Source organism: Rissa tridactyla, chromosome 5 (assembly GCF_028500815.1).
Source record: "Rissa tridactyla isolate bRisTri1 chromosome 5, bRisTri1.patW.cur.20221130, whole genome shotgun sequence".
Classification (NCBI taxonomy): Eukaryota; Metazoa; Chordata; class Aves; order Charadriiformes; family Laridae; genus Rissa; species Rissa tridactyla.
In genome coordinates this window covers 43,514,036-43,536,422 of record NC_071470.1, presented here as the reverse complement: position 1 = coordinate 43,536,422, position 22,387 = coordinate 43,514,036, and the positions used below count along the sequence as shown (strand labels likewise).

At 41.1% G+C, this 22,387-nt stretch overlaps 1 protein-coding gene across 2 annotated transcripts in view; it reads left to right on the top strand.

Moving 5' to 3' along the window:
- Positions 1-618: 618 nt before the first annotated feature.
- Positions 619-22,387, top strand: part of TLL1 (tolloid like 1) — a 139,349-nt gene continuing 117,580 nt past the window's right edge. The window contains exon 1 of one of the 2 annotated variants that reach the window (XM_054203848.1): positions 619-1,676. In XM_054203848.1, the coding sequence (XP_054059823.1) occupies positions 1,520-1,676 (157 nt within the window). In that variant the 5' untranslated portion in view covers positions 619-1,519. The remainder of the gene's footprint in view (positions 1,677-22,387) is intronic. The other variant, XM_054203849.1, reaches the window with a different exon arrangement.

The following is a 22,387-nucleotide window of genomic DNA, read 5'->3' as shown; positions in this document are numbered from 1 at the left end:
CCCGCGCAGGCGGCAGCGGCTCCGGGCGCCGCGGCGCTGAATTCCGCGGCGGAGCCAGGACACCGCGGAGCGGAGCGGGGCGGCGGCTTCCGCGGAAACTTCGCTTGGAAAATAAACCTCCACCGCTTTGCTGGAGATCCACGTGAGAACAGGAGAGCCCGACTGCAAGATCTCGGCGCTGCTGTTGCCTGCTGCAATTTTACTTTTTGTTTGCCTTGATTATTTTTTTTTCCTGTTTGTTTGTTTGTTCTTACTTTCATTTTGGAACCGGTTCCCAGCTGCTCGGCTGAACTTCTGGAGACCAATGGACCTTTTATATTGCCTTCCTCTGTTTTAAACAAACTATGGACGCTTAAACTTTTCTCTTTCCCCCTCCCCCTCGCTCCTTAACCCCCACCCGTCAGCTCATGGGGCTAACACTGCAAAGCAGCCGCAGCAGAGGGAGAAATACACAGCCACTGATTTATTTTCCCGTCTCTTAAATTGCAGTTAATTCCTCTCGTCGTCCTCGTCATCACCCATTTTCTCGAGCTTTTTTGGCTGCCGGGTGTCGATCTGTGCGTTGTTTTATCTGATCTCGATTCTTTTGTTGTTGTTTAAATGCCATGCACTGCTTATCTAGAGAGAAAGCTATATGGAGATAGAGGCATATAGCGAATGCGCGTGTGTTTCCATAAGACTATCAAGGGAACAGATCAGAAGCAGCCCGGATCCTGACCCTGACTGTATGAATAAGTAAGCAGGATGCTGACGACTGTGTGTTAGTTGCCTGTAAGGTTTTCGTAAGTTAAAGGGGGACGGAGGAGGGGGGGTGGGGGGGGACAGACCAGAGACAGGGCTTAGAGTAAGTGTTAGTGCGGAGAGGGGGAAGCTCTGACACTTTTCTCTGCTCCCTCCAGCGTAGCTGCTGCTTCCCATCACCAGGGCTCCGCGGTTTGCTCTAGTGCACCCCACCCCCCCGCTCCCTTTTCTTTCCTTCCTTCTGTCTTTCTTTCTCTTTCCCCCTCTGTCCGTGGTAGTTTGCTGATGTGCAGCCCGGATCCATCTTCTGGCAGCAGCAGCAGCAGCGGGACCGGGCGCGGAGCGGGACGCGGGCGGCAGCAGCCGCCGCCGCCGCCTCCTCCTCCTCCTCCTCCGCGGGAAGTTTGTCTGGGGTTTGACAGAGGCGAGGGGACGCCCTGACAGACAGGATCTCCCGGCCTGAGTCCACCCCCTGCGCCCACCCACACACCCAAGGAGTTCTCCCCGGCGAGGTGGCGGGCTGGGGGCAGGAGGGGCAGCGGCGCTCATGCTCCTCGCTGTGTGTTGCACCCGTCTGAGTGGGGCTACCTAGGGAGCACCGTCTCTCGGAGGAGCCTCCAGGTGGAGAAGGGGAAAAAAAACTAACAACCCCAACGCAAATTCCCCAAACCCTGTGGTTCCTCCATCCCTTACCCTCCTTTCCCAATCCGGCGTGGACAGCTGAGCCGGCTGCCTAATTCATCTGCACCCTGCCCACCACCTCTCTGCCCGAGGGAGGATGAAAATGCTCTGCTGGAGGATGGCACTGTGGCTGGCCGGGTGGACTGTCTGTGGGAAGCCTTCCTCCTGCGCTGGCCTCGATTATGACTACACTTACGACTTCACCGAAGAGGATAAAGCTGAGGCGATAGATTATAAGGACCCTTGCAAAGCCGGTAAGTGACTTCCACGTCTAATACAGCTCCCCACCCCCTCCCCAGATGGTGACTTTGTCTCGGCTTTATCTGCGGCGGTGCGTGTGAGGGGGGAGTCCCGGGCTCACCTGCTCCCTCCCGGGGCAGCGGCGACAAAGCGGAGCCGGAGCTTCCCCTCACCTGAGGAAGGTTCCCGGGACCTGCTTTTCTGGGACTTCCCACTTCCCCAGCGCCTTGGGCTGAGGTGGGAGCCGGGGCGCGGCGGCGGGCAGGGCTGGACCGGCCGCCTCCGCTCCGCGTCCCCCGGCGGTGCCGTGCCGGAGGGCTCCGCGGCCGGCGTGACGCCGCCGGGGACGTGGAAGTTGCAGAGGGCGTTTCGGCGGGGCTCAAAGGTTCCGAGGCGGGACCGTGCCCGCAGCACCAGCCGGCAGCGCGGAGGAGCCGGGCCGGGCCTCGCAGGCGGCGCCGGGGGGTGGCGGCGGCGGCGGCTCCTCCCGGGGCCCTGTCCGCCCCCGCGGCGGGAGCGGGGGCCGCCTCCCGCCGGCTCCCTCACGCCTTCCTCCATCGCAACCTGTCGCCCCCGCTCCTCGGGGCGGGCCCTCGGCGCCGGGTGCCGGATGAATATGCCTATGATAAAGTGCACAGCCCGAGCGGGAGAGGAGGCTGGAGAGGGGCGCAGGGGAGGGCAAGGCGCGGGGGGTCACCAGCTGCGGGGCTTTCAGCCGTGCGGGTCCACGCGTGTGTATCTTAGAAGCCCACTAGCACCTGGGGCGGTTTGGTTTTCTGCAGGGTGTGCTGTGGGGCCGCTGCCGTGCCCCCTGCTCGCTCCGTGCCTGACCGACCCCTTTCTTAACTCTGTAGGAGGAGTTGAGTTACAGCCTCTTCCCACCTTGCAGAGCAACGGAGTACTCCTAGAACGTTTATCTTGCCGATTTAGGACTTCAGCTCCCGTAATACTAACTGTCCGTGCATTAAAGTTATCAGCAACCTTCTTGCTGACCTCAGGACCCGGCTTCACTAGTATTTCAGTGGACAAGTGTATCTCGATGATGCCTTTTTTTCCCCTCAAATGTGTTACGAACAACAGTGGTGGTCCATTCTCAACAGCTCTATTGTTAAATAAGTGCTCAAATTTTCCAGCAGCCTCCTTTGCATTAATTAGTTATTTTATATTCTGAAAACTAGTTCAGCCAAAGGTTGTGTTCACTATGTCTGTGTGGTTTTGTTTAATTTATTGAGGAGAATGTGGTGAACATACATGCCAAATATGCAGACGCTGTATTTTTCTAATCACAAAAATATTTTGTTCCTAAGTGTGAATTGTTAGGTCTTACTTACTTATGGCTGAGGAACACTCAAGTTCAAAAAGAGCAGAAGCAACTGCAAACAAAATGTTATTTTTTCCCAATTAGCGCTCACAAATATGCACAAGTGAGTGGTCATAGTTAACTTGAGCTCTTTTCTTCTGGTCTGTCATTGTTTAGGAAGATTCATATGAATAATAAGAATTGTGTATTTACTCAGTTTGCTGTGAGCTTTTTTTTTAGTACTTGTTTCATAGCGAGAGTAATTAAAATTATAATTCATGAGAGTAAGTGTTTAAGGTTATGCATGAGATAAAGACAACAGTAAGAGACAGTGCAATATGGTCAGCGTTGACACTTCTCTGCCATCATTTGTTTGAATGAAGAAACGTGCTTGGAAAGTTTGGCCCGTTTAAATATTTTATGGAAGTTTTTGCTGCTGCGTCTTCACGAGGTGCTTAGCTACTACTGTGATGAGAGACAGGTAGATGTCTGAGATGAAGAGTTAGTTGTGTGTAGTTACTGTTAGTCTTAAAAGCAATCACTTTGAGGTTTTCTATTCAGTAAATAACCCAGTCATTATTTTCTTTTAGTGTATAGTAGTTCTTCAGAAATGATAACGTATGTCAGAAATGAAAATGCTGCACACGGGGTTTGAACCATGTTCCAGTTGTTTATAACAAAAATTAGAGAGTTCTCTATATATAAATTAAACTGATCCTTCAACAGTATTTCCCAAATACTTTTCCTGCTAAACTTTCCTTAAAGACTACATTAGTCTTAGCCTGTGAAGTACTGATACCTGATCAAAGGTGATGGGGATAGCGGGTGCTCAGCCTCTTTTAGCAGCATAAGCCAAATGTGTGTTCTTGCTAGATCTGTCTTACCGTCTGGGGTGGGTTTTGGACTCCCGTGAGTAATTTTACTGATATCTGCCATTAGGATGGCTTCTTCCACAGTGAGGCCCTAAAGAAGGACAAAGCCAGGCCTCACACTCAGGGGTGTGAGTTGTTTGTGTGGTCAAATTTGTGTGGTCGCTCTATGCGTGAGATAACAGGATAAAACAAGATAATCCTTGCTGAGATTGTGTTCAGTGTATGCAAACTTTGTACCTTAGATATAATTAACGCCTGCTTTTACTGCATGTTAAGGGCCCACAACTGAGGCTGTAAAAGTGCTCTTTTTTTTAACTGTTCAGGCTGGTAACAGTTAGGTCCCAGATATTGTGAATTTCTGCAACTTGACCAAATGGGGGAATACCCAAAGTCAGTTTAGTGTTTTACCTACTGACATACTTGAGAAACTCGAGTGAGTTCATACAGGTTTTATGGACCTGTTAGAATAATATGACCTACCATAATTTCTAAGCAAATAAAATGCTTTGAAACCAGCCACGACTAAGATCCCCCAAAAAGGCCTTCTTTTGGTAGGTCCCTTTTTCCCTGTTTTTCCATTTTGTGGAAGAGCTGGAGAAATTTACCAGAAAAAGAATGAAACAGCCTCTGGGACATTATTTATAGGTATTTTGTGGGATTATTTATGGATATTCTGTGTGTATTTTAAAGTTCTCATAAGGAAGAGGTCATTTTAGCGAGTGTGCTGAGAATCACCCTGTTGCTTGAACTCAAAATTCCCAGAAGTATTGTAGCGCAGGATGCTATAGAGGTAGAGAAGTAAATTTTCTGTCAAACTTTCCATTTTTGTGAAAAATCGACAGATAACAGGAATCTGACAGATGCACAGTAGGGTTAGGAGTTGTTTCTGGAACTGATGTTTCCAACTGCATCTAAACCAGCAGCTGTTTTATGCAACAACCCCAAAGTTCAGTCTTGGCAGTGAAGCCAGCACCTTGGAAGCCCTGGAGCAAGGGCTCCAGGGAAGAGAAGAGTCTGAGGAAATGTTGTGACGGTGTTGAGGAGACGAGTGGTGGTAAGGAAGCTATTGACATTGTGCACATGAACTTGATGAGCTGTGTGGTTTCCTGTGTGTTTGTCTGCAGACCTTTAACCTGCGTATGAATTTTGGGTCATGCTACTTCTCCTTATAACAAGTATCCTGGTGCGCTGTAACAGCGGGATGTGATGTAACACAGTTTCTGTGCTTCTGATGTCTCAGATACTTCCTCGTGTCTCTCTGCAGGATAATACCCTCAGTGTTTACCATTGTGAAGTTCAAGGCATTCTTAGTTCATCTTCAAGATCTAATTTGCCAGAAAGTGTGACACTGGGAATGCCATACTCATCGCAATGTCAGGCTTTAAAGAATCTAAGAGCATAGATCAGCTTTTCTATAAATAAGGTATTACTCCAAAAAATAAAATGCCTAGTTAGATTCAAATGGACACTGTCAAGCTTTTCAGATGGCAGCATGCATCTACATTTATCTGTGGATTACCAAAGTGCTCTGTTCATTTTTTTTTTTTTCCATTCTTTCCACAGTTTATAATGTATTGAGGACACCTGTTGAGGAACACACAGAGAATTTCCCATTCTGTAATACTTGTTTGTAGTCTGTACTTAGTTGATATTAAAGGTTTTTTGAAAGCTTTGTTTTTTTTCACTGAAACAAACAAAAACCAAAAAGAGAGGGAGAGAGATACTCTGGTGTGATCTTCCAATTTGAATACTAGAAACTATGCAAGATTAAGAAAAAAGTCTTAGTTTTGTTTTGCATATCCGTATCACTGAGGACTGTTGTGGGCCTTGGTCTTCTTTGCACCAGAAATTCTGTCTTGCACTGGGGAAACTTTTGCCAAGGAAAACTTCACCGAAACTTTTACTTTCTCACAATAGTTCATTTGGATGAATTTTTTTTATTTATTTATTTTTAACACAAAACAATTGGGATTTTTTTTTCTTTCAAGTTGTTCATGAATTGGTTGCCTTGGAATAAAGATTATTTTTTTTTTTTTCCCCGGTAAAGCTAGATACAAATAAAGCTAGATTCAAAGGAATAATAATAAAGATTAACAATTAGATTTACAGCTTCATAACTTGGAAGTTGTTTAGCTTGCTGTTGTTTGACTAAGAACAAATTCCGTATGTATGCCTGTCTGCTTGAGAATAAGGGAAAAGTAAGAAAGATCCTTCTCATTGTGTCCAATTCTCACTCCTGTGAGAATCTCAGGAACTCATTTGGTTTCTTTACACTTTATAAATATTAATAAAAAAAAGTTTGGATTGTACATAACAGGGATATTATTATTTCCCACCTCGCTCAGGTGTGAAATGTAGTTATGTATTTTATTTGTAGAGTATCTGACCGTGAAAAGTTTATGGTAAATGCTAAGTATAATTAAGATATGGTGTCATCTGTAACTGCAATCTAAGTTTTGTTTATTGATGTTGTAGCAGCTGCTTTCTATACTGCTAGGTTGTTTGGGTTTTTTTTTAGCTTGTATTTTGTATTCTGGGACATTTGTTTTTCAGCCGTAGGCATGCTAATTGTGCAGTCTGATAACATGAAAATTCTTAAAACCTCTGACAACACATTTTAAATCTGTTGCATGATTTAGGTTGTTGAAATCTTTGATCTTTATATTTCAGTCACGCAGTAAATTCTAAAAGATATATTGTGCAGTTTGTACTAATATAGAGGTTGTACTGCTAATATCACTTGCTAGATTGACAGAACTGTGACTATTCGTGTAGTAAACGCATAGTGTAGGCAGCTGAAACAGAAAGAAGCTTTTCTGAACAGTCGGTCCCAAATGGCCTCCATCCTGCTGTGGGTAAACTTATGCGGTAAATCAGACTACGGAAAAACTTAGTTTTTAAGTCGTATTTCTTTTTTCGAATTCTCCACCATTACTTTATCTATGATGCCCTTTAATGTGGTATCTCAACAACTTTGAAAGAAATTTTTGTGAACATAAAGTTCTTTTGTTTTCCTCAGCTTCATTGAAAAGATTAATTCAGTAGTGAAACTCTGGGAAAATTGTATTAAATGAATATATTTGACGTTCTAACTTTGTGAATATCCTTCCATACCAAAGGCTCAGTTTCGTGTCCAGACCGCTTTCCATAGGGATCTGTTTCTGAATATATTTCCGGTGTGTCGAACAAGTGACCTGCAAGGAGCAGTATTACATCACTGCAAAACAAGCCTAATTGACAAATCTAATTGAGCTTGGAATCAGGTCCCCCAGGCAAGCTCGGAAACATTCACCACACCTGGATGTCTGCCTTATATCATTCTTATTGCCCCTCTGGAAAACAGGGTTGATAGGCTTATGACATAATTCCATTTCTCTCTTTTTGGAGAGAAACGGTCATGTCTGCGGTGCGTGGTATTGACAGAAGGGCTGTAAAATGGAAGAGTCAACTTCTGGTTTTCAAAGGCACAGGGGACATGGTGGAGGAAAACAGACCTTTTTTTTTTTTTTCCCCTCTTAACTGGATGCATTACAGTCCTCTAAATTTTATGTCAGTGAATAACCTAAACAAGGGGAGAAATCTCTAGTCTTTGTTTAGACGATGTGTGTTTATCCTGAAGCTGTAATAGGTTTTTATGGTCTAGCTTTAGACTCAGGAAAAATGTTATGGTTGTGCAACATTTTTTTTTTCTTTTTTTTTTTTTTTTAAATATCTGAAGGAAAGATAGGAATGATGATTCTAAGAGTACTCCAGAGCAAAACTAAGCTTTGGGCTTTCAAAGCTTTCAGTAGAATGGGCACCGTTTCTTAGTGTTTTTCAGACTTTTTTCAGCCTCTGTAAGATCTTTCTTATCTACTTGTCCCAGTCATTATTGAATGCAGTCCATTCCTCCCATTCCTGACCACAAACAACCTCTGTCCACCTCCTATTACGTCCCTTCAGAGCTATAGCAACTGAAAGTGTGACTAGAGAAATCTTTGGATATTTTTAGTTCTCTCAGGATGTTTTTCTTGGCTAAGGAAAAGCTAATGGCTAATCTGTTAATGTGTTTTAATGCGCATTCATTCTTCGTGTCTGCTGATCATCTACTTCTTTCCCTGTCACCTCTTTCATTGTTCATATGACAACTTTCCTTGCTCCTGGATTCCCTCCTCCACTGAATGCACTTTTTACTTGCTTTTCAGCTTTTCCCTGGGCGGCTTGACCGGTCACCTAGTCCTCTTCTCTCTGTTTTTCCCCTTGACATTCTATTGCTTACAATTAGTGGTTATTGCCTCCAAATAGAATTTCTATCTCATTGTCAGGTTTCTGTAGGGTTTGATAGTCTCTAGTGCTTTGATAGTTCTGTAGGAAAGAAACTGGGCACCTATGCCCACAGCTGGAAATGAGGAGGAGGAGACGACTGGGTGGGCCGTGCATGACCAGTATGTTCTCGGAGGCCTTGTGCTGGAGAGCTTAGTGGGCTGCCAGTGATCTGTTAAACACTGCACGTCAAACCCTGAAATATCCAGCTCTAAATATTTATACAGAACACATACGCGAACCTTCTGTCTCTGTTGGACTCATGTACCTAAATACGAAAATCTGATGTGAAGACTGTCCTTGCTGAACAACAGAAATAAGAGTGCTCGAAGTACTTGAAGTGGAAAACTTGTATAAATAGTAATGCACCGGAACAGGTTGAGCTGGGGAGCGTGAAGGTGGAGGCTGTGCCGTGGACATATGTAGAGGGTCTGTGCGTGACCCTGAGCAGGTGTGCCACCCATGTGAGTGGTTGCTCTTGCAGAGTGCTTCGGGGACGGTTCCTCCTCATACGGGTACTCTCAGATGACTTTTATTGGGATTTTTGCCTGAGTAATGGTCTGCAAGTGCAAATTTTGAGGGACTATAAATCTGTGGGCATCAAATGTCTGAGAATATTTGAGCGCAATCAGATAGCTCTTACAGAGCAATAATGCGCCAAAATGTAGGTTTGTGGGTTTTCCCTTCAATATTTAAAAACAGAGATTGTCAAGACCAAAACACCAAAAAATCAATTTTGTTTTAAAATAAGTCCTAATTTTTTTCTTGAGGTGTGTGAAATACGATGCCTAAGAGGATATGCAGTGTGTATTTAACCAGCTTCTCTGCTATATATACTTTATTTAGATAAAGTCTATTAATAATTGACTAGCAATTGATTTTGAAATTTTTTTATTCCTATTGATGGTTATAAATTATATTGCAGAACAATAAGCCTGGTCAGAAGTATCCTTTTAGTCATTTAAAGCACATGAAAATTCTTAGCAACAACTTCTGTTACATGAAACACTTAAAATTGTAATTTTGCTTAAATTTTGTGTAAATGACATGTGAGTTTTAATTTTTAAAATAGTCATAAATCATGCTTTAAAAGTTGGTGCCAGCCAGCAAAACAAGTTCAGCTGTGCCAGGACTGTCACTGTCAGTCTGATGGCACATCCTCTCAGGATTCAAACTTTCAGAGGTTTCTAGGTTGGTATTCTCATATGTCATTGTCAGAATACATGATTTTTTTAGTACTATAGTAAGGAATAGTAAGTATTGGAACTCTATCTCATCAGCAAATAATCAACAAAATCAGGACACAAAAATGCAAATTAAAGTGTTTATTTTTAAAACTTATTTTCAGTGCATTTAAATCTGAATTCAGAAATTGTCTTGCTGTCCAGATGAATTTCATCCCTTTTCCTACAAACATCGAATGACAGAGATACACTGCTGCATTTGAAAGGCGTCAGTATCTCTCCAGCTACATTGTGCTCCTGGGATATTGTAAGCTGTATGGTGGAGTTCAAATATCAGCTCCTGGAAGAAGTGAGGGGCCCTGGACATCAGCTGAGAAGGATGTATCTAAAGAGCCGTGCAGATGGGTCATGTTATTCTCATGCTGGTAGCAGCAGTTAAATATATTCCTAGTAACAACTCTAATTGTTATTAAACAAAAACAAATCCATTTTATTGGTGTCTGACATCTTACTAGGTGCTAGTTAGGTACGTTCTTGCTGTCGTGGGTATTGCTTCACTCAAGACCTTCAACATTTTTCTGCTTCACCAATAAAGGAGAACGAATTTTGAATAGGGCATAGCGATTCTAGAAAGAGTAGCCAAGAGGCAGAGCTTCTCTGTTTCCAGATGATGTACTCAGATAAGTAAAGAAATTAATTTCAGATGGTTCTTATATAATATCAAGATTTATTTAAACAGTTTACTCGCACAGCCAATTATATTTGCTTTCATGAAGAGTAGTTTTAGAACAACTCTGCGGGTGTGAGAACATGACGATGAACTGCCCAATTTCTCCATCTGCTAAAATGTCCTTATATGTATAACAAATTTGCATACATCTTCATTTTTACTTGTACTCGCTTTTTTTTCCCCCTTACTCAACGTTACTCTTACAATTGTGCTCTTACTTCAGTTTTATTTGCAGGTGGGTTAAGCTTCACTACTCGTCAACTGTTTCCAGACTTACAATTGTCTATTTCATCCCTTGTAAAGGTGTTACGTGCATATAGGCAAATTGATAAATTAGGTATTTTATGTTCAGGAAATCCACTTAGCCCGCTTCTGAGTAAGAACGTAGAGTGTTTCTGTGCAAAACTACCAGTGTCATGATGAAGGTATGTTACCTATCTTTTTGTGATCTTCTTCATTTCAGTACCAGGATCTTTGATCTGTCCATCAGTCCGTCCTTTTGTCATCATATAAACTGCTCAGTCTTTTTTTAGCTGTGCAGCTATTCAAGACAATTGACTCAGGACTAAATTCTGGAATCCTTATTCTGTTGTTACTGATACGCTGTAATGGCATTATGTTCTGAAACTAATATAGATTAATCTTTCACGCCTGGAAAAGAAATGATTTAAAAAAAACCAAAAAAACACCCACAAACCAAGAACAGACCCTCAGACAAAAAAATAATAATCAAGCCTATAAGTAGCTAAGGAACCAGATTCATGCAGATAAGTGTTTTATTACACAAAGGTTAGATTATTGGAAAAACTAATGAAAACAGGGTAAAAAGATGTTCAAGTTAGAAGATGAAAGAGAAGAGATGTGATAAACATGTACAACTTAAGAAATTATACAAGAAGATAAAAAAGAAGTTTTTTGTTTCTATTCCTATTAGTCTGTTAAATTCTGAAGTGGCAAATTCAGAACTGAGACAAGGAGATACGTGGCGTTTTTTATACAACTTTTTTTAGATTGAAGTCTGCTTAAAGGATTCCACCGAGGCAGTATTTGGACATATGATATGACATAGATAGCAGGGGTATCTGGATATATCACTGATAATTAATAATGATAACATTTTCAGGTGGATATTATACCTAAGGCTTCAGAGTTCAAGCCAGTCTTTAGTAGCTGGAAACCAGGATGAACCCTAACGTGTGGCAAGATTTATCCTTGTCTACCTACTGCAGATTCTTGTTTCTTTCTGTGAAGCAGCTGGTGGTGACTGCTGTCAGAGACAGGACCTTGGATCTGATCCAGTGTTGCAGTTCCTTTGTTCCTCAGCCCGCCCTAAATGCTATTTCAAAAACTCATGTCTTGTAGCATGCCTGAAAGATAAATGCAATTTGGCTATTTTGGGAAGTGAATGAATTTCAAGGCTCAGTATGACTGTAAATGCATTGACCAACTGTATGTGATGGAAATGAATGTATGCAAGCACACGAGAAGGAAACTGCATGTCCCTAATGTGTATAGACGCTCATTATGGGTCCAGTGGAGACTTGTGTACACGCTTACCTTTAAACACATGTGTGCACATGCTCACCTGATTACCTAAGGAAGCGTCATTGAAGCATAGATGCCTGTAGAAGCATCTATTTAGGATCTTTAAAGTTGTGCATACAGATCGTGTGGGTGCTTTTTTCCTTCCTCCCCTCCGTGCCCAACCGTCCCCCCCCCCCCGCAGTGGGAAGCGCCACGTTAATCTGTGTGTTAAACCTGATCTAGAGGCTATTGAACTCAGTGGGAATGTTTCCAGTTACTTTAGAGATAATATTTATAGGTGAATAAGTAATAAAGTGCAGAGCTGACTAATTTGCTCCTGTGTACTTGGGCTATGGCTCGCTTGTATTCATGTGCTCACTTGCTTTGCAGGCACATTAATGAAGGCAGTTGGATTTTTGCCCCAGTTTCTGTAGTTGTCATCACTAACACAAGAGTATCATGAAATCTTACATTCAGTGACCTTGTGATTGCAGGTCCTTTCTTGCTGGACTGGGGTGTGAAAAAAATCCAGCAGCTTGCAAGAGCATCTGAATTTTATTTTTTATTTTTTTTTCCCCTCAAAAGAAGCCTCAGGATAAGACTGGATTTAGATTACTGCAATAATTTCTCAGCCTTTAGAGATAGGTTTCTTCTTGTCATAGCTGAATACTTTATTAATTGTTCAATCTGATGAATGGCTAAAGATGCTGACGAACACGATGGTTGCAGTTGCATATACAGTTCGTTATCTGTGTAATTTCAATAAATGTAAAGTCAAAGATAATAAGCCATTTGTTACAAAATACAGCAGGCATGTGAAACCGATGTCAATGTAGTTTGTAATGATATCACCAAAACATGTACTATTAGCTAAAGTTTGACAAGCACTGAAAGTCTCTTCAGTAATTTACAGGATCCCAAAATTAAAACATTTCCTATCCCAGGGGCTGCTAGAAGCTAAAGAGATTTTGGAAAACTAGGAGGAACAGGTGTACTAGTATCCTGATGTATTTAGTAAGTTGAATAATTAGTTAAATAGTAAAATAAAAACAGAGCAGAAAGTGTGTTTTTTTTTTTTTAAAAGCTATGTATAGTTTGGATGGGTTGCAAGAACTCCAGATTGCAATATAGACCTAAGTATCCTTATGACATAGTCTAACTCACTGCAGATCTCACATTTAACCACATAGTTTGTAACTTCTGTGTTTCACAAACTTCTGTTTTCTTTCTGGGTGTTTCTTCAGTGTGCTGAACTTTAATCATGGCCTGAGTGAGAGCAGCAGGTGATAAATGTGTCTAGATTTGACTAAGGATTTTTGTTTGAAGAAAGTCCTTTACTTGGCTTTAGTTATGTAGTTATGGAGTTTTCTGGAGTTATTTGGCAGGGGAAGGAAGGAGAAAAACCTTCACCCATCATGAAAAGGTTCTCCTTTTACAGTTTGTAGATCTTTTGATCCCTGAATTGAAGGAGGGGTGGAGAAAAGAGAGCGTAGGAGAGGGCTTTCCTTTTTTTTTTTCCCCAGTCCTTTATCTGCGTACTTGAGGATGAAGCCCTTTCACGCATGAAGTACAGGTGAAAATACAGAAGCTGAATTAAGTGTGACTTATGGCACTGATGGATCACAGTCGGTGTGTCTGCAGAAGTGAAATTTGGGTAAAGAGAATTTATAACATAGGCCCCCTTTTGCATTATGGAAGAGAGCCAAATACAGAGGTGCATCCTTGATCAGTAACTGCATTTACGGAGATGTGCAGATCTTGAGGGGGCTAAAACTAAAAATGTTATTAGAGAGAAATGCAGGCTATTTTATGGTCATCGATGTGTAGAGACAGCTAAAGTCATGACAGTTTTTTCAACTTGGGCGAAATTAATTTTTCTTGGCTATTTTTTGAGATTTTAAAAAAGTGTAAGTTCGATTTATTTCAAGTATTGTACAGCATTTATTCACGTATAATGTATTTTTGCAGTCACTGATCTAGTAATTCTAGAAAGACTTGATTATAAATGTAAACCTTTTCTTTGCCTTTCCTAATGATGAACAAACTCAGACTAAAGAATAGCCCTAAGGAAAAAAAAATCAACAAAATTTAGCATGCATAGTAATAGTTCTAACTAGATAATCTTACGTAAGAAGAAAAATAATTTGACCCTTGGTTTGTGCTCGCATATTCTGGCTTGGCTTCATTGACCTAAAATGTCCTAGGTCTTATCAGTGGAGAAATTCTCTTCTCCTTCCAACCAGCAGATGATGTATCATGGAAATCAGCAAAGATGTAGATAAGGTTTGGGATCCACTTGCACGTGCTAAAGAAACAAGTTAACATCCCCATTCTTATGTGCTAATCAGTTCTGATTCCTTTTAGTTCTGTATGGCTGTTCTGGTATGAAGATAAACCCTCTCTACAGCTGGCTGTCCACTGGAAAGGAACACGCGCGAGACTTGCTCCTGCACTGAAGATGGTGCAGGCACTTCGGCCTCCCCAGAGCACTGCCGAACACGCACTGCACCTTTCCTTCCTTCCTTCCTTCCTTGCCTCTTCATAATCAGTTTTGGATTTTGTTTTGCTTCCTGCTTGTTGTCTGAAAAGTCACAGGTATCAGTGTTTAAGGTTGGATAGGTGCCTAGAGAAGTCAAAGGGAATAAACCTACATCAAAAAGGGCTGCATGGGTTATCTGCCAGGGGAAGCCAAGTAACCAGGTAAAAAGTGAGATGCAAACGAAAGGAGAATTATCACGTGCTAAGCCCTCTGCAGCTGTAGATAGGCAATTTCCAGCAGAAACTTCTGTAAGTGAATTTTGACTGCAGATCAAACCACTTTCTGTATTCAGCTACTGCTAAGGTAGTAACTTCTAATTAAAACAATGATACACCTATGAGCATTCCCAGTGGTATTTTGTTCCAGCATGTCATTCAGTTAAATATGGATGAATTGTTCTCCCACAGGTCTTTTGGTTTTGCTCTTGCACACTGCTGTGGATTGTTCAGTGGTTCTTCCACCTTGTAAAATGCCATGGCGTGTAAAGATTGCATATCTGAAAGTTTTAAGACTTTTTCTTTCTGTAAGGTTGATGTAAGAAAATATAGTTACTTTCCTCGCAAACCTTGAATTTCATCTCTTTGGGCCATCTAAGCTACAATAACACCGTCTCGTATCCTGCTGTGGGATACAGCAGATCCCGTAGGTGGGATGCAGAAGAGCGTGCATTAATGATGTGTCATAGGCCCTGGGTTGTGTTAGGTGGGCCATGGTGTGGACTCTATAGTAGGGAACTGTGCCCAGGGCAGGAACACACAGCTGCCAATTAAGGTTTTTTTTTTTTTCTGTTTGTTTGTTTGGTTTTTTTCCTTTGTCATAAAGAAGTGTCTTCATTTTTTCTATCTGATTTGTTTCCTGGCACACTTATGCAGGAATACTAAATGCAGTATGTTTATGTGCTGCAACGTACAAGGCTGAATTCTTCACCCAGACTGCAGTCCCTCACAGGATCTCTTGTTACTTTTAATGAGGTGAATGGCATGGTGACACTCAATGAGGTCTGAATTTGAACCAGAGGTAAAATTATATTTAGGGCCACTTTACGGAGACTTACTGGAGTTATGTTTTTTCAACAGTCCTTTACAATGGAGGCAAGATGTCACCAGGTAGTTGGGGAGTATTTAGCTTTTTGGTGTTTTGTGAGGTTACATGTAGGCATGGAGTAATCTTTTCGAGATGGTGTTACGCTAGACTAATTTCCAAGCATAAATAGCTGTTTTTAAGAAACAATTAGCTGTTGTTCATACACCATGCAGAAGCAGATAAACCATGCAATTTAACTGGGCCCTGTGAATTGGACGCAAAGGAAAACTCATTTAAAATGCTTTTGTTGTTGTTCCTCCTCTACAGTGGGAAATTATATAGAGAGATGTTGTAGCAAGGGCAAGCATAGAGGAACTGTTCTGCGCTGCGAGCCAAAGGACATCATTAGGAACACTCCTATTATCTGGAAGCCTGACTTCCTGTCTCAGTTTCCTCGTGGGTCTCAATGAATGGCAGAAGAAATGGAACACTTTCCTGCTTGGCCAAAAACTCCGCTAAATGACTCCTTTGGCTGTGTGCCACACTGTGCTTGGGAATAAATCCTGCAGCTCCCCCCTGAGTCTGGAGGGCACTTGCTGCAGTTCCGAGGGGCCAGTGGAGCGAATTTTAGAAAGTCTGTGGTAGCAAGACAAACCCAGCCTTCCTGTGAACGCTGTAATGCTTTAGGTGTCCTCTTCTACTTTTTGAGATTATTTTTCTAATGATAGAGAGCGGTAGACATGTTGACATTTGTTAATGTGAATTTAACGAGAATTAAGGGACGTTAAAGGCCTGAAGTATGTTAGGATTTTCATATTGGGTAAATTAATTTACTACAATGAAGATAGTATGACGTGCCTTACAAAAAGTACCAAAGACACGTTCAAAATAAAAATGCTTTTACATATGCATTCAGTCCAATAACTAATTTTCCATTTTTTTCCAAAAGTTTTACTATATGAATTAGTGTACATACAAAGTTCTAAATACAGTTTTATTGTAAAGTATAAAAATAGTGTAATAAAGCTTTTTCTATGCCTCTTAAGAGAATGAAATGTGAGTTGCAGACATCCTATTAAGTGTTATAACCATATATGATGTATCTGTCCTCTTCTATGTACAGAAGAGGATTTTTTAATAATTTTTGTCTTTTTCAATCTGTCTTGGGTACATTTTTCTCTAACTTACTTATTAAACCCGGTAACATTCAGAATCCTATCTTAGCTCTGACTCAAATTAAAGCCACAGCACCAAACTTTTGGTGCAGTTGTTACTATCAACTTCTATACTTCCTATTTGAACTACATTTGGCATGTAAGAAACTCGCATCTGACTCAAAGGAAACTTGGTGAAATGTACACCATTTCCCTATGGCCTTTCTCTATAATAGAAAAGATACTGGGACAGTGTTTAATAATTTTTGGCTTGTTTTGCCTTATGCATCCAGGAGGAAAAATGTTCTTGATTCCCTGGAGACAGGAAACGCTCACCATAGTTAGTCCTGTGTATGTGTCATCTTTCAAAGGGCTCGTTCTCAAGCAGCTGTCCAGCTGGAAGTTTTGGGGATAGATGGAAAAAAGTACAGAAAAGACTCTGCAGCTTGTGGTTTGTTTTTTTTTTTGTTTTTTTTTTTTCCTGCTAGTTTGTCTCATAGTTTTTACTGTCTATCCCTCGTTCAGGCTTTCCGGAATTTGAATGTAAACTTAATTGGTGTGACTTCCATGGAGTACCATCAGAGAGGGTGATGTGAACCAGCACTACTCCCCCTGAAAGAGTTTTCAGCTTTTTAGCCTGCAATCTGCTGTGCAGGCCCGATGTTGAGGTCACTGTTGCTTTGAGGGAAGCAGGACCGCTGGGTTATGCCCATCTTGTCGAGTGGTCCTTTGGTCTGTCTGCAGTCTCCTTCGTAAAGGCAGCTCAGAGCTCTCCCAGAGGAGCCCCCCTTGGCTGACAAGCAGTGCTCCCTGTGTTGATACTTGTGCCTTGTGAGACTTGGCACTAGGGGAGGCAGAGCGGATGGCATTTTCTGAGAGCTGGCTACAGGAGGAAAGTGGAGGTGGCAGTTTTTTGGTATTAAGATCCTGATTTTGAAAGCTGAAAGTCGGGAAATCTCATTTATGCCCATTGCTTCCCTGCCACCATCTATGCCACTTTACCCTTTCTGTTACCTCCAAGCTGTCCTTTTCCATATTTCCTCCTGATTCAGAAGAAGAGGGAGAAGAGACTCCTGTGTCTACCTGCTCTTCTGAGGGGACAATCATAGAATCATACAATGGTGAGATGCCAACAACTATTCCTCATCCTTTGTACACACGGCACAAAATCTAAGATTTTTAACTAACATTGGAGAAATGTTGATGTGTATTGTTAACATGCCTGTATTGTCAGTGTCCACGGTTAAGAATTTCTCGTTATTTAAAAAATGTGTCCTATAGTCCCACATAATAAATGAAAAAAAAAATAATGCAACTTTTTGGGCTCCAAGGGGAGGGAACACTAAATGTTACAGAGGGCAGTGTGATCGTATGTTTACATGTAATACGACTGTATGTATATGGTTTTTAAAAGTATTTGTGAGAATGAGGTACGCAGTAACTGAATTTTAAGGATACTTGTATAACTGGATAGTAGATTTGATCACTAATTCAACATAACAGATTCAGTTCAGTTCAATTTTCATATATGTTGTAATCAATCACAACAAAATAATATTAAAAGCTAGTATATGACTTAGTTAAAATTGCTGCTCAGAGAAGAATAATAAAAATATGCTTTTGGTAATAGACACGGAAATATATTTATGCCAAATATAAAACAACTGATTAGACAGCACACAAAATTTTGCCTTAAAGTATATACAGTACAAGTGTACGAAGTCAAAGTACCTATGTTATTCATGCTTTGCTTCTTGCAGAAGCAAAACTAGCCATTAGAGGAAGAGCCAAAATCAGCTTCATTTTAAGGCTTTGCAGTTTCTGCTGTCTTCAGTCAAAATCTGCCCCTAGTTTTCCCCAAAGGGCTAGGTTTGGTTAACAAGCATAATACATTGTTAGTGGTTCTAATAATTTTTTTTGTGTAGTTAATTTTTATCTTAAATGGTAACTGATAGAGAATTGTAAGCTTGGTAATGTTTTCTCGTAGCAAGGACTATTTTGCTTCCATGTTGTAGGGTTCTTCCTCCCCCGTAGTTTTATTTTTATGTAAGAGAGGCTATTCTCACCACTTGTGATCTAAATGAATCCCTGCAGTTAGATGTAGATGTTCTTTCTGGAAGAAAAATGCAAGCTAACAAATTCTGCTATTGCATGAACAAGTAGGGCAGAATTGTCTCAGCTATTTACATTATTTTCATCCTGACTTTGGAAGCAAGGATTTGGGTCCATTATTGGATGTTTAGTGTTCAGCCAGGTATGCAATCTCTGGCCTGTTATGTTTTACTAGTGTTGCACATCATATTATTTAGCTGTTTAATATCTGTATTCAATGTGTTGTATTTATCTTATGATATTATAGCACATCTGTAGTTTACCTTAGAGGGTTTTGCTTTCCTGAGTTTGTGGTTCTTTTCAGAGAAGTTGCTAATTCTCTGTGAAATAGAGTATCTTGGTGTCAGTTTTCTTACATTCATGTAGGAAGAAATAGGTATTTTAGTAGACACACAGTACTGCAAGTTTGTGTGAGGGAGTTGTGCAATTGTATGTAGGCTGGTTATGGATTGATTGGGTTTGATTTTTTGGAATGTAGCTAGTAATAAACTGATATTTATTGATGCATTCAGTGAAACATCTGTCAGGAAAGTTTGTCAGGGCTTCACAAGCTTGTAGAAGTGTAATTGAGATAAAAATATTCCTAAGGAGGACTGCCTGAGGGAGACTGTTGAAGTATGCCCTGACTGGAGTTGTCAAGTTTCTGTTCAACAGAGAAGTTAACAGTAGTAAGAAAGTGTGTAATTCTAAAGGTATTATTCCAGTTGTTGCTTATATAAATGATATTGCGTTTTCATTCCTATGTGTATGGATGGTTGTGGCAGTTTGAAATTTTTTTAGATCATCAGCTTTGACTTAGGATACTTATTGTGCTAAAACATTTGCAAGTTCTGGTTATGAAATGGCTGCTTCATTTATGCTATTGATACGAACATACGTAGTTACAAAGCGAGACTTCGCTCTTTTTCAGTGAGCTCCGTTAAGGTCAATTAAAACCGAGGGTGTTGGGACATTTAGCTGTAGTCTGTGTTGACACAGAGACGGTTTGACAGATAAACCGTAATCTGAATAAGTGCACGAACTTGAGCTTTAATTGTGAAGACTTTATGGAACTTGATAACATAAATGAAAAATGGGAAATTGCTGTCATTATTTGTTCTAGATAAAAATCTTGCAGAAGCGTTTGCCAGCCACCTCACTGGTTTACAAAACAGATTAATATTAAAATAAGAGTTGTAAAATCTGCCCGGGGGACACTTTCGTGTTTGAAGAGGACTTGCTTTAAATGTTTACTGTTCTATGTAGTATGCATATTTTTCCTGGGAAAAAAAGTATGTCTTTATTTTGGTCCAGTTACTGTACTTGCAGAAATATGTTTGTGCTATAGGAGCTCATTTTCTAACAAAACAAGCCATACCGAAGTGAACTGCAAGTACATGCTGAAAACGTTAATAAAAACAGTGAGAACATTACATAAGTTGCCTGATCTCCTAAATATATTGCTTCATGACTATTTCTCATAGAATGGAAGCAGACTCTCTCTACTCAGTAGCCGTACCAGTTAACATTTTGTCCGTTGCTTAAGGGCTGAGTTTTGTCCTCAGTTAAGTCAGTGGGAATTAACTTAACATCCACTGGCAAATCTATCTTGGAACTCTGTTACGTTAATAGTTTGGATGAGATTGAGTTGACTGCAAGGGAAAAATGAGCTGTCAGCCGTATCTCATGCAAACATAAAACATGTTCATTTAGTAATAAAAAAAAAAAAGCTTAGTATTGAGCTAATGCATTGATGGACTATTTTGTGGGAGAATGAAGGCAAATTCTCCAGTGAAGTGCAGTATTCGGCTGCCTTCAAAACCACATTTTTATTTATCAGTAGGAATGTGTCTGTGCCAAATTGTCTGTCCCAAAGTTGTAATCACTAGTTCAGATTTTGCAGGCGCTTGGTGTGTATTCATTTCTGGTTTGATTTTTTCCAAAGCGCACTGCTTATGCACACATTACAAAGCCTCTTTAACAATATATGAAGTATTGTCCTCACTATATACATTTTTTGCTTCTGCTTTAAAGTGGCAGACAACCACGTAATCAAGGTCACTTTCAGCAAACCTTTGTGTGCGCTCAAGTTTTGAGTATTCACTTCGGGCTGCCCGAAAAATCTTCCTCGCTAGTTGGGCCTTCTGTTTATGGCTAAAAACCACTTCCAGTTGCTTGATGTCATGCAACAGTGAAAACAGGTGGTTGTTTCTGTGTCATATCTGTCATCGAGGGCCTTACTCTTGGATCTGGCTGCAGGGTTCTTAGCTTTCATCGGCAGCAAGCTAAATGCTTGCGTTGCCCGTTGCCAGCGCCCAGTGCAAATACTCGCTCTCTGGGGACTCCGTTTCCCCGATGAACAGTGGTGTTAAGATGGACTAAGGAGGAAGCACGGTGAAGCCGGGGCTTGTTGGGGACTCCAAACGCTTAGCAGCGTGGGAAGACAATTCCTGTTGTTCAGCCTCTCAACGCTTGGGCACGGGAAGAGTGGTGAGGATGGAGCAACGTGTTGGGACCAGCTGTAGGAGGCGGAGGAGTTGTTGGGTAATTCTTAAAGAAGCTAAAATTCATTATAGCCCAGTTAAATGGTCCCCTGCACAGTGGGTCATTCTTCTTGCATGTCAGGGACAGGTTTTGGTACAAACACCGTATTCGAAAACATACAGGTCTCTTCTGATGGTTTGATCACTTTTCCAGATAGTTTTAGGTTGAAAAGGGAGCGTTACAGTTCCTCACTTTCCAAGATGCATATCTTGTCTTCCACACTGGTCCTCCTTGTTTCCACTCAGGATGATATTTATTGTGGGTTTCTTGTGTTTTTTTTTTTTTTTATGAAAAAAAAAAACAAACGATGCAAACCTTTGTGTACAGAATCTTTTTAAATCTGCCTGTTAAAATACTCAGTAGAGGTTTTTAATGAATCCCAGGATTTCTGTCCCCTCCTCTCTTAGGGGGAAATTGCCAGAACTCAATTTCTTATTTTTGCATTTAGTGAATGGAAATTTGGAGAGACCAGGTTTTTTGATCAGGCACGCTCATTCCCGAGCAGTCCCTGAAAGCTTTTATTGCCCTCTCGGCCCATCACAGACACCTTTCCCAGGAGTGCACCTCATGGAGCCAGACCACTGTGCACCAGTAGTCTGGAACAGGACATCACCTTTCAGTTCGCCCAAAACGTGGGCTTGTTAATAGAAACCCCAGCAATAAAAACTTGAACGCTGACTTCTGAACAATCAGCTAAAGTTGCTTTAGTGTTGGTCTGACCTTTGCCTTCCATCAGCACAACAAACACTCCATAAAACAATAACAGATAAGTAACTTTCATCTTACAAGCCACACTTATCTCTGTGAAACAAAATTGCTGTGTAGCATCTCCCCTTTATATCCAGTATTATTATTTTATTTTTTCAAATGGACTTCCCCTCCAGAGCTTGTAAGTTATAAGGCTGTCTCTGGTTTTGTTGGTTATATTTAGAAAGTTCCTATTATGCTTTTCTTTTATTTTCTTGTTTATACTGGCTGGAAGAACAAAATTAAAATTTTCATCTCAGGTTGAAGCATAATTTGGTGTGATTGCTCAGCTTCTAATCTCACTACCAAGAATGTCTTGTTTTAGGAGTTGATAAAAATATTTGGCTCTGTTTCACCTCAGTCACTCTTGGCAGTTCTTCATCTGCTCTTCTGGGGTTTCCATCTGCTCTTTTATTCTGCAGTTTCTTCTTTCGGCCCCAATTCAGCACTGATATTTGCGAGTAAGTGAAAAAATCACTGATTTTCTGAGGGTACGGGGTTGGATGCAGGTGCTATTCTGCATCTTCCTCAGTATCTTGCAGTAGTTTATCTCACTGCTGAAATGGAGAATATGGCAATTCCCTGCGGCTTTGAGTGTTCCTTTGTTCTTCCTCCCTCACAGGTGTCCAATGATTTAACCTAGAGCTGTATACATTACTTAAAAAAAACCCTCACCACCAGATGTGTAAAATTAAATATGTCACAAGGGCTAAGG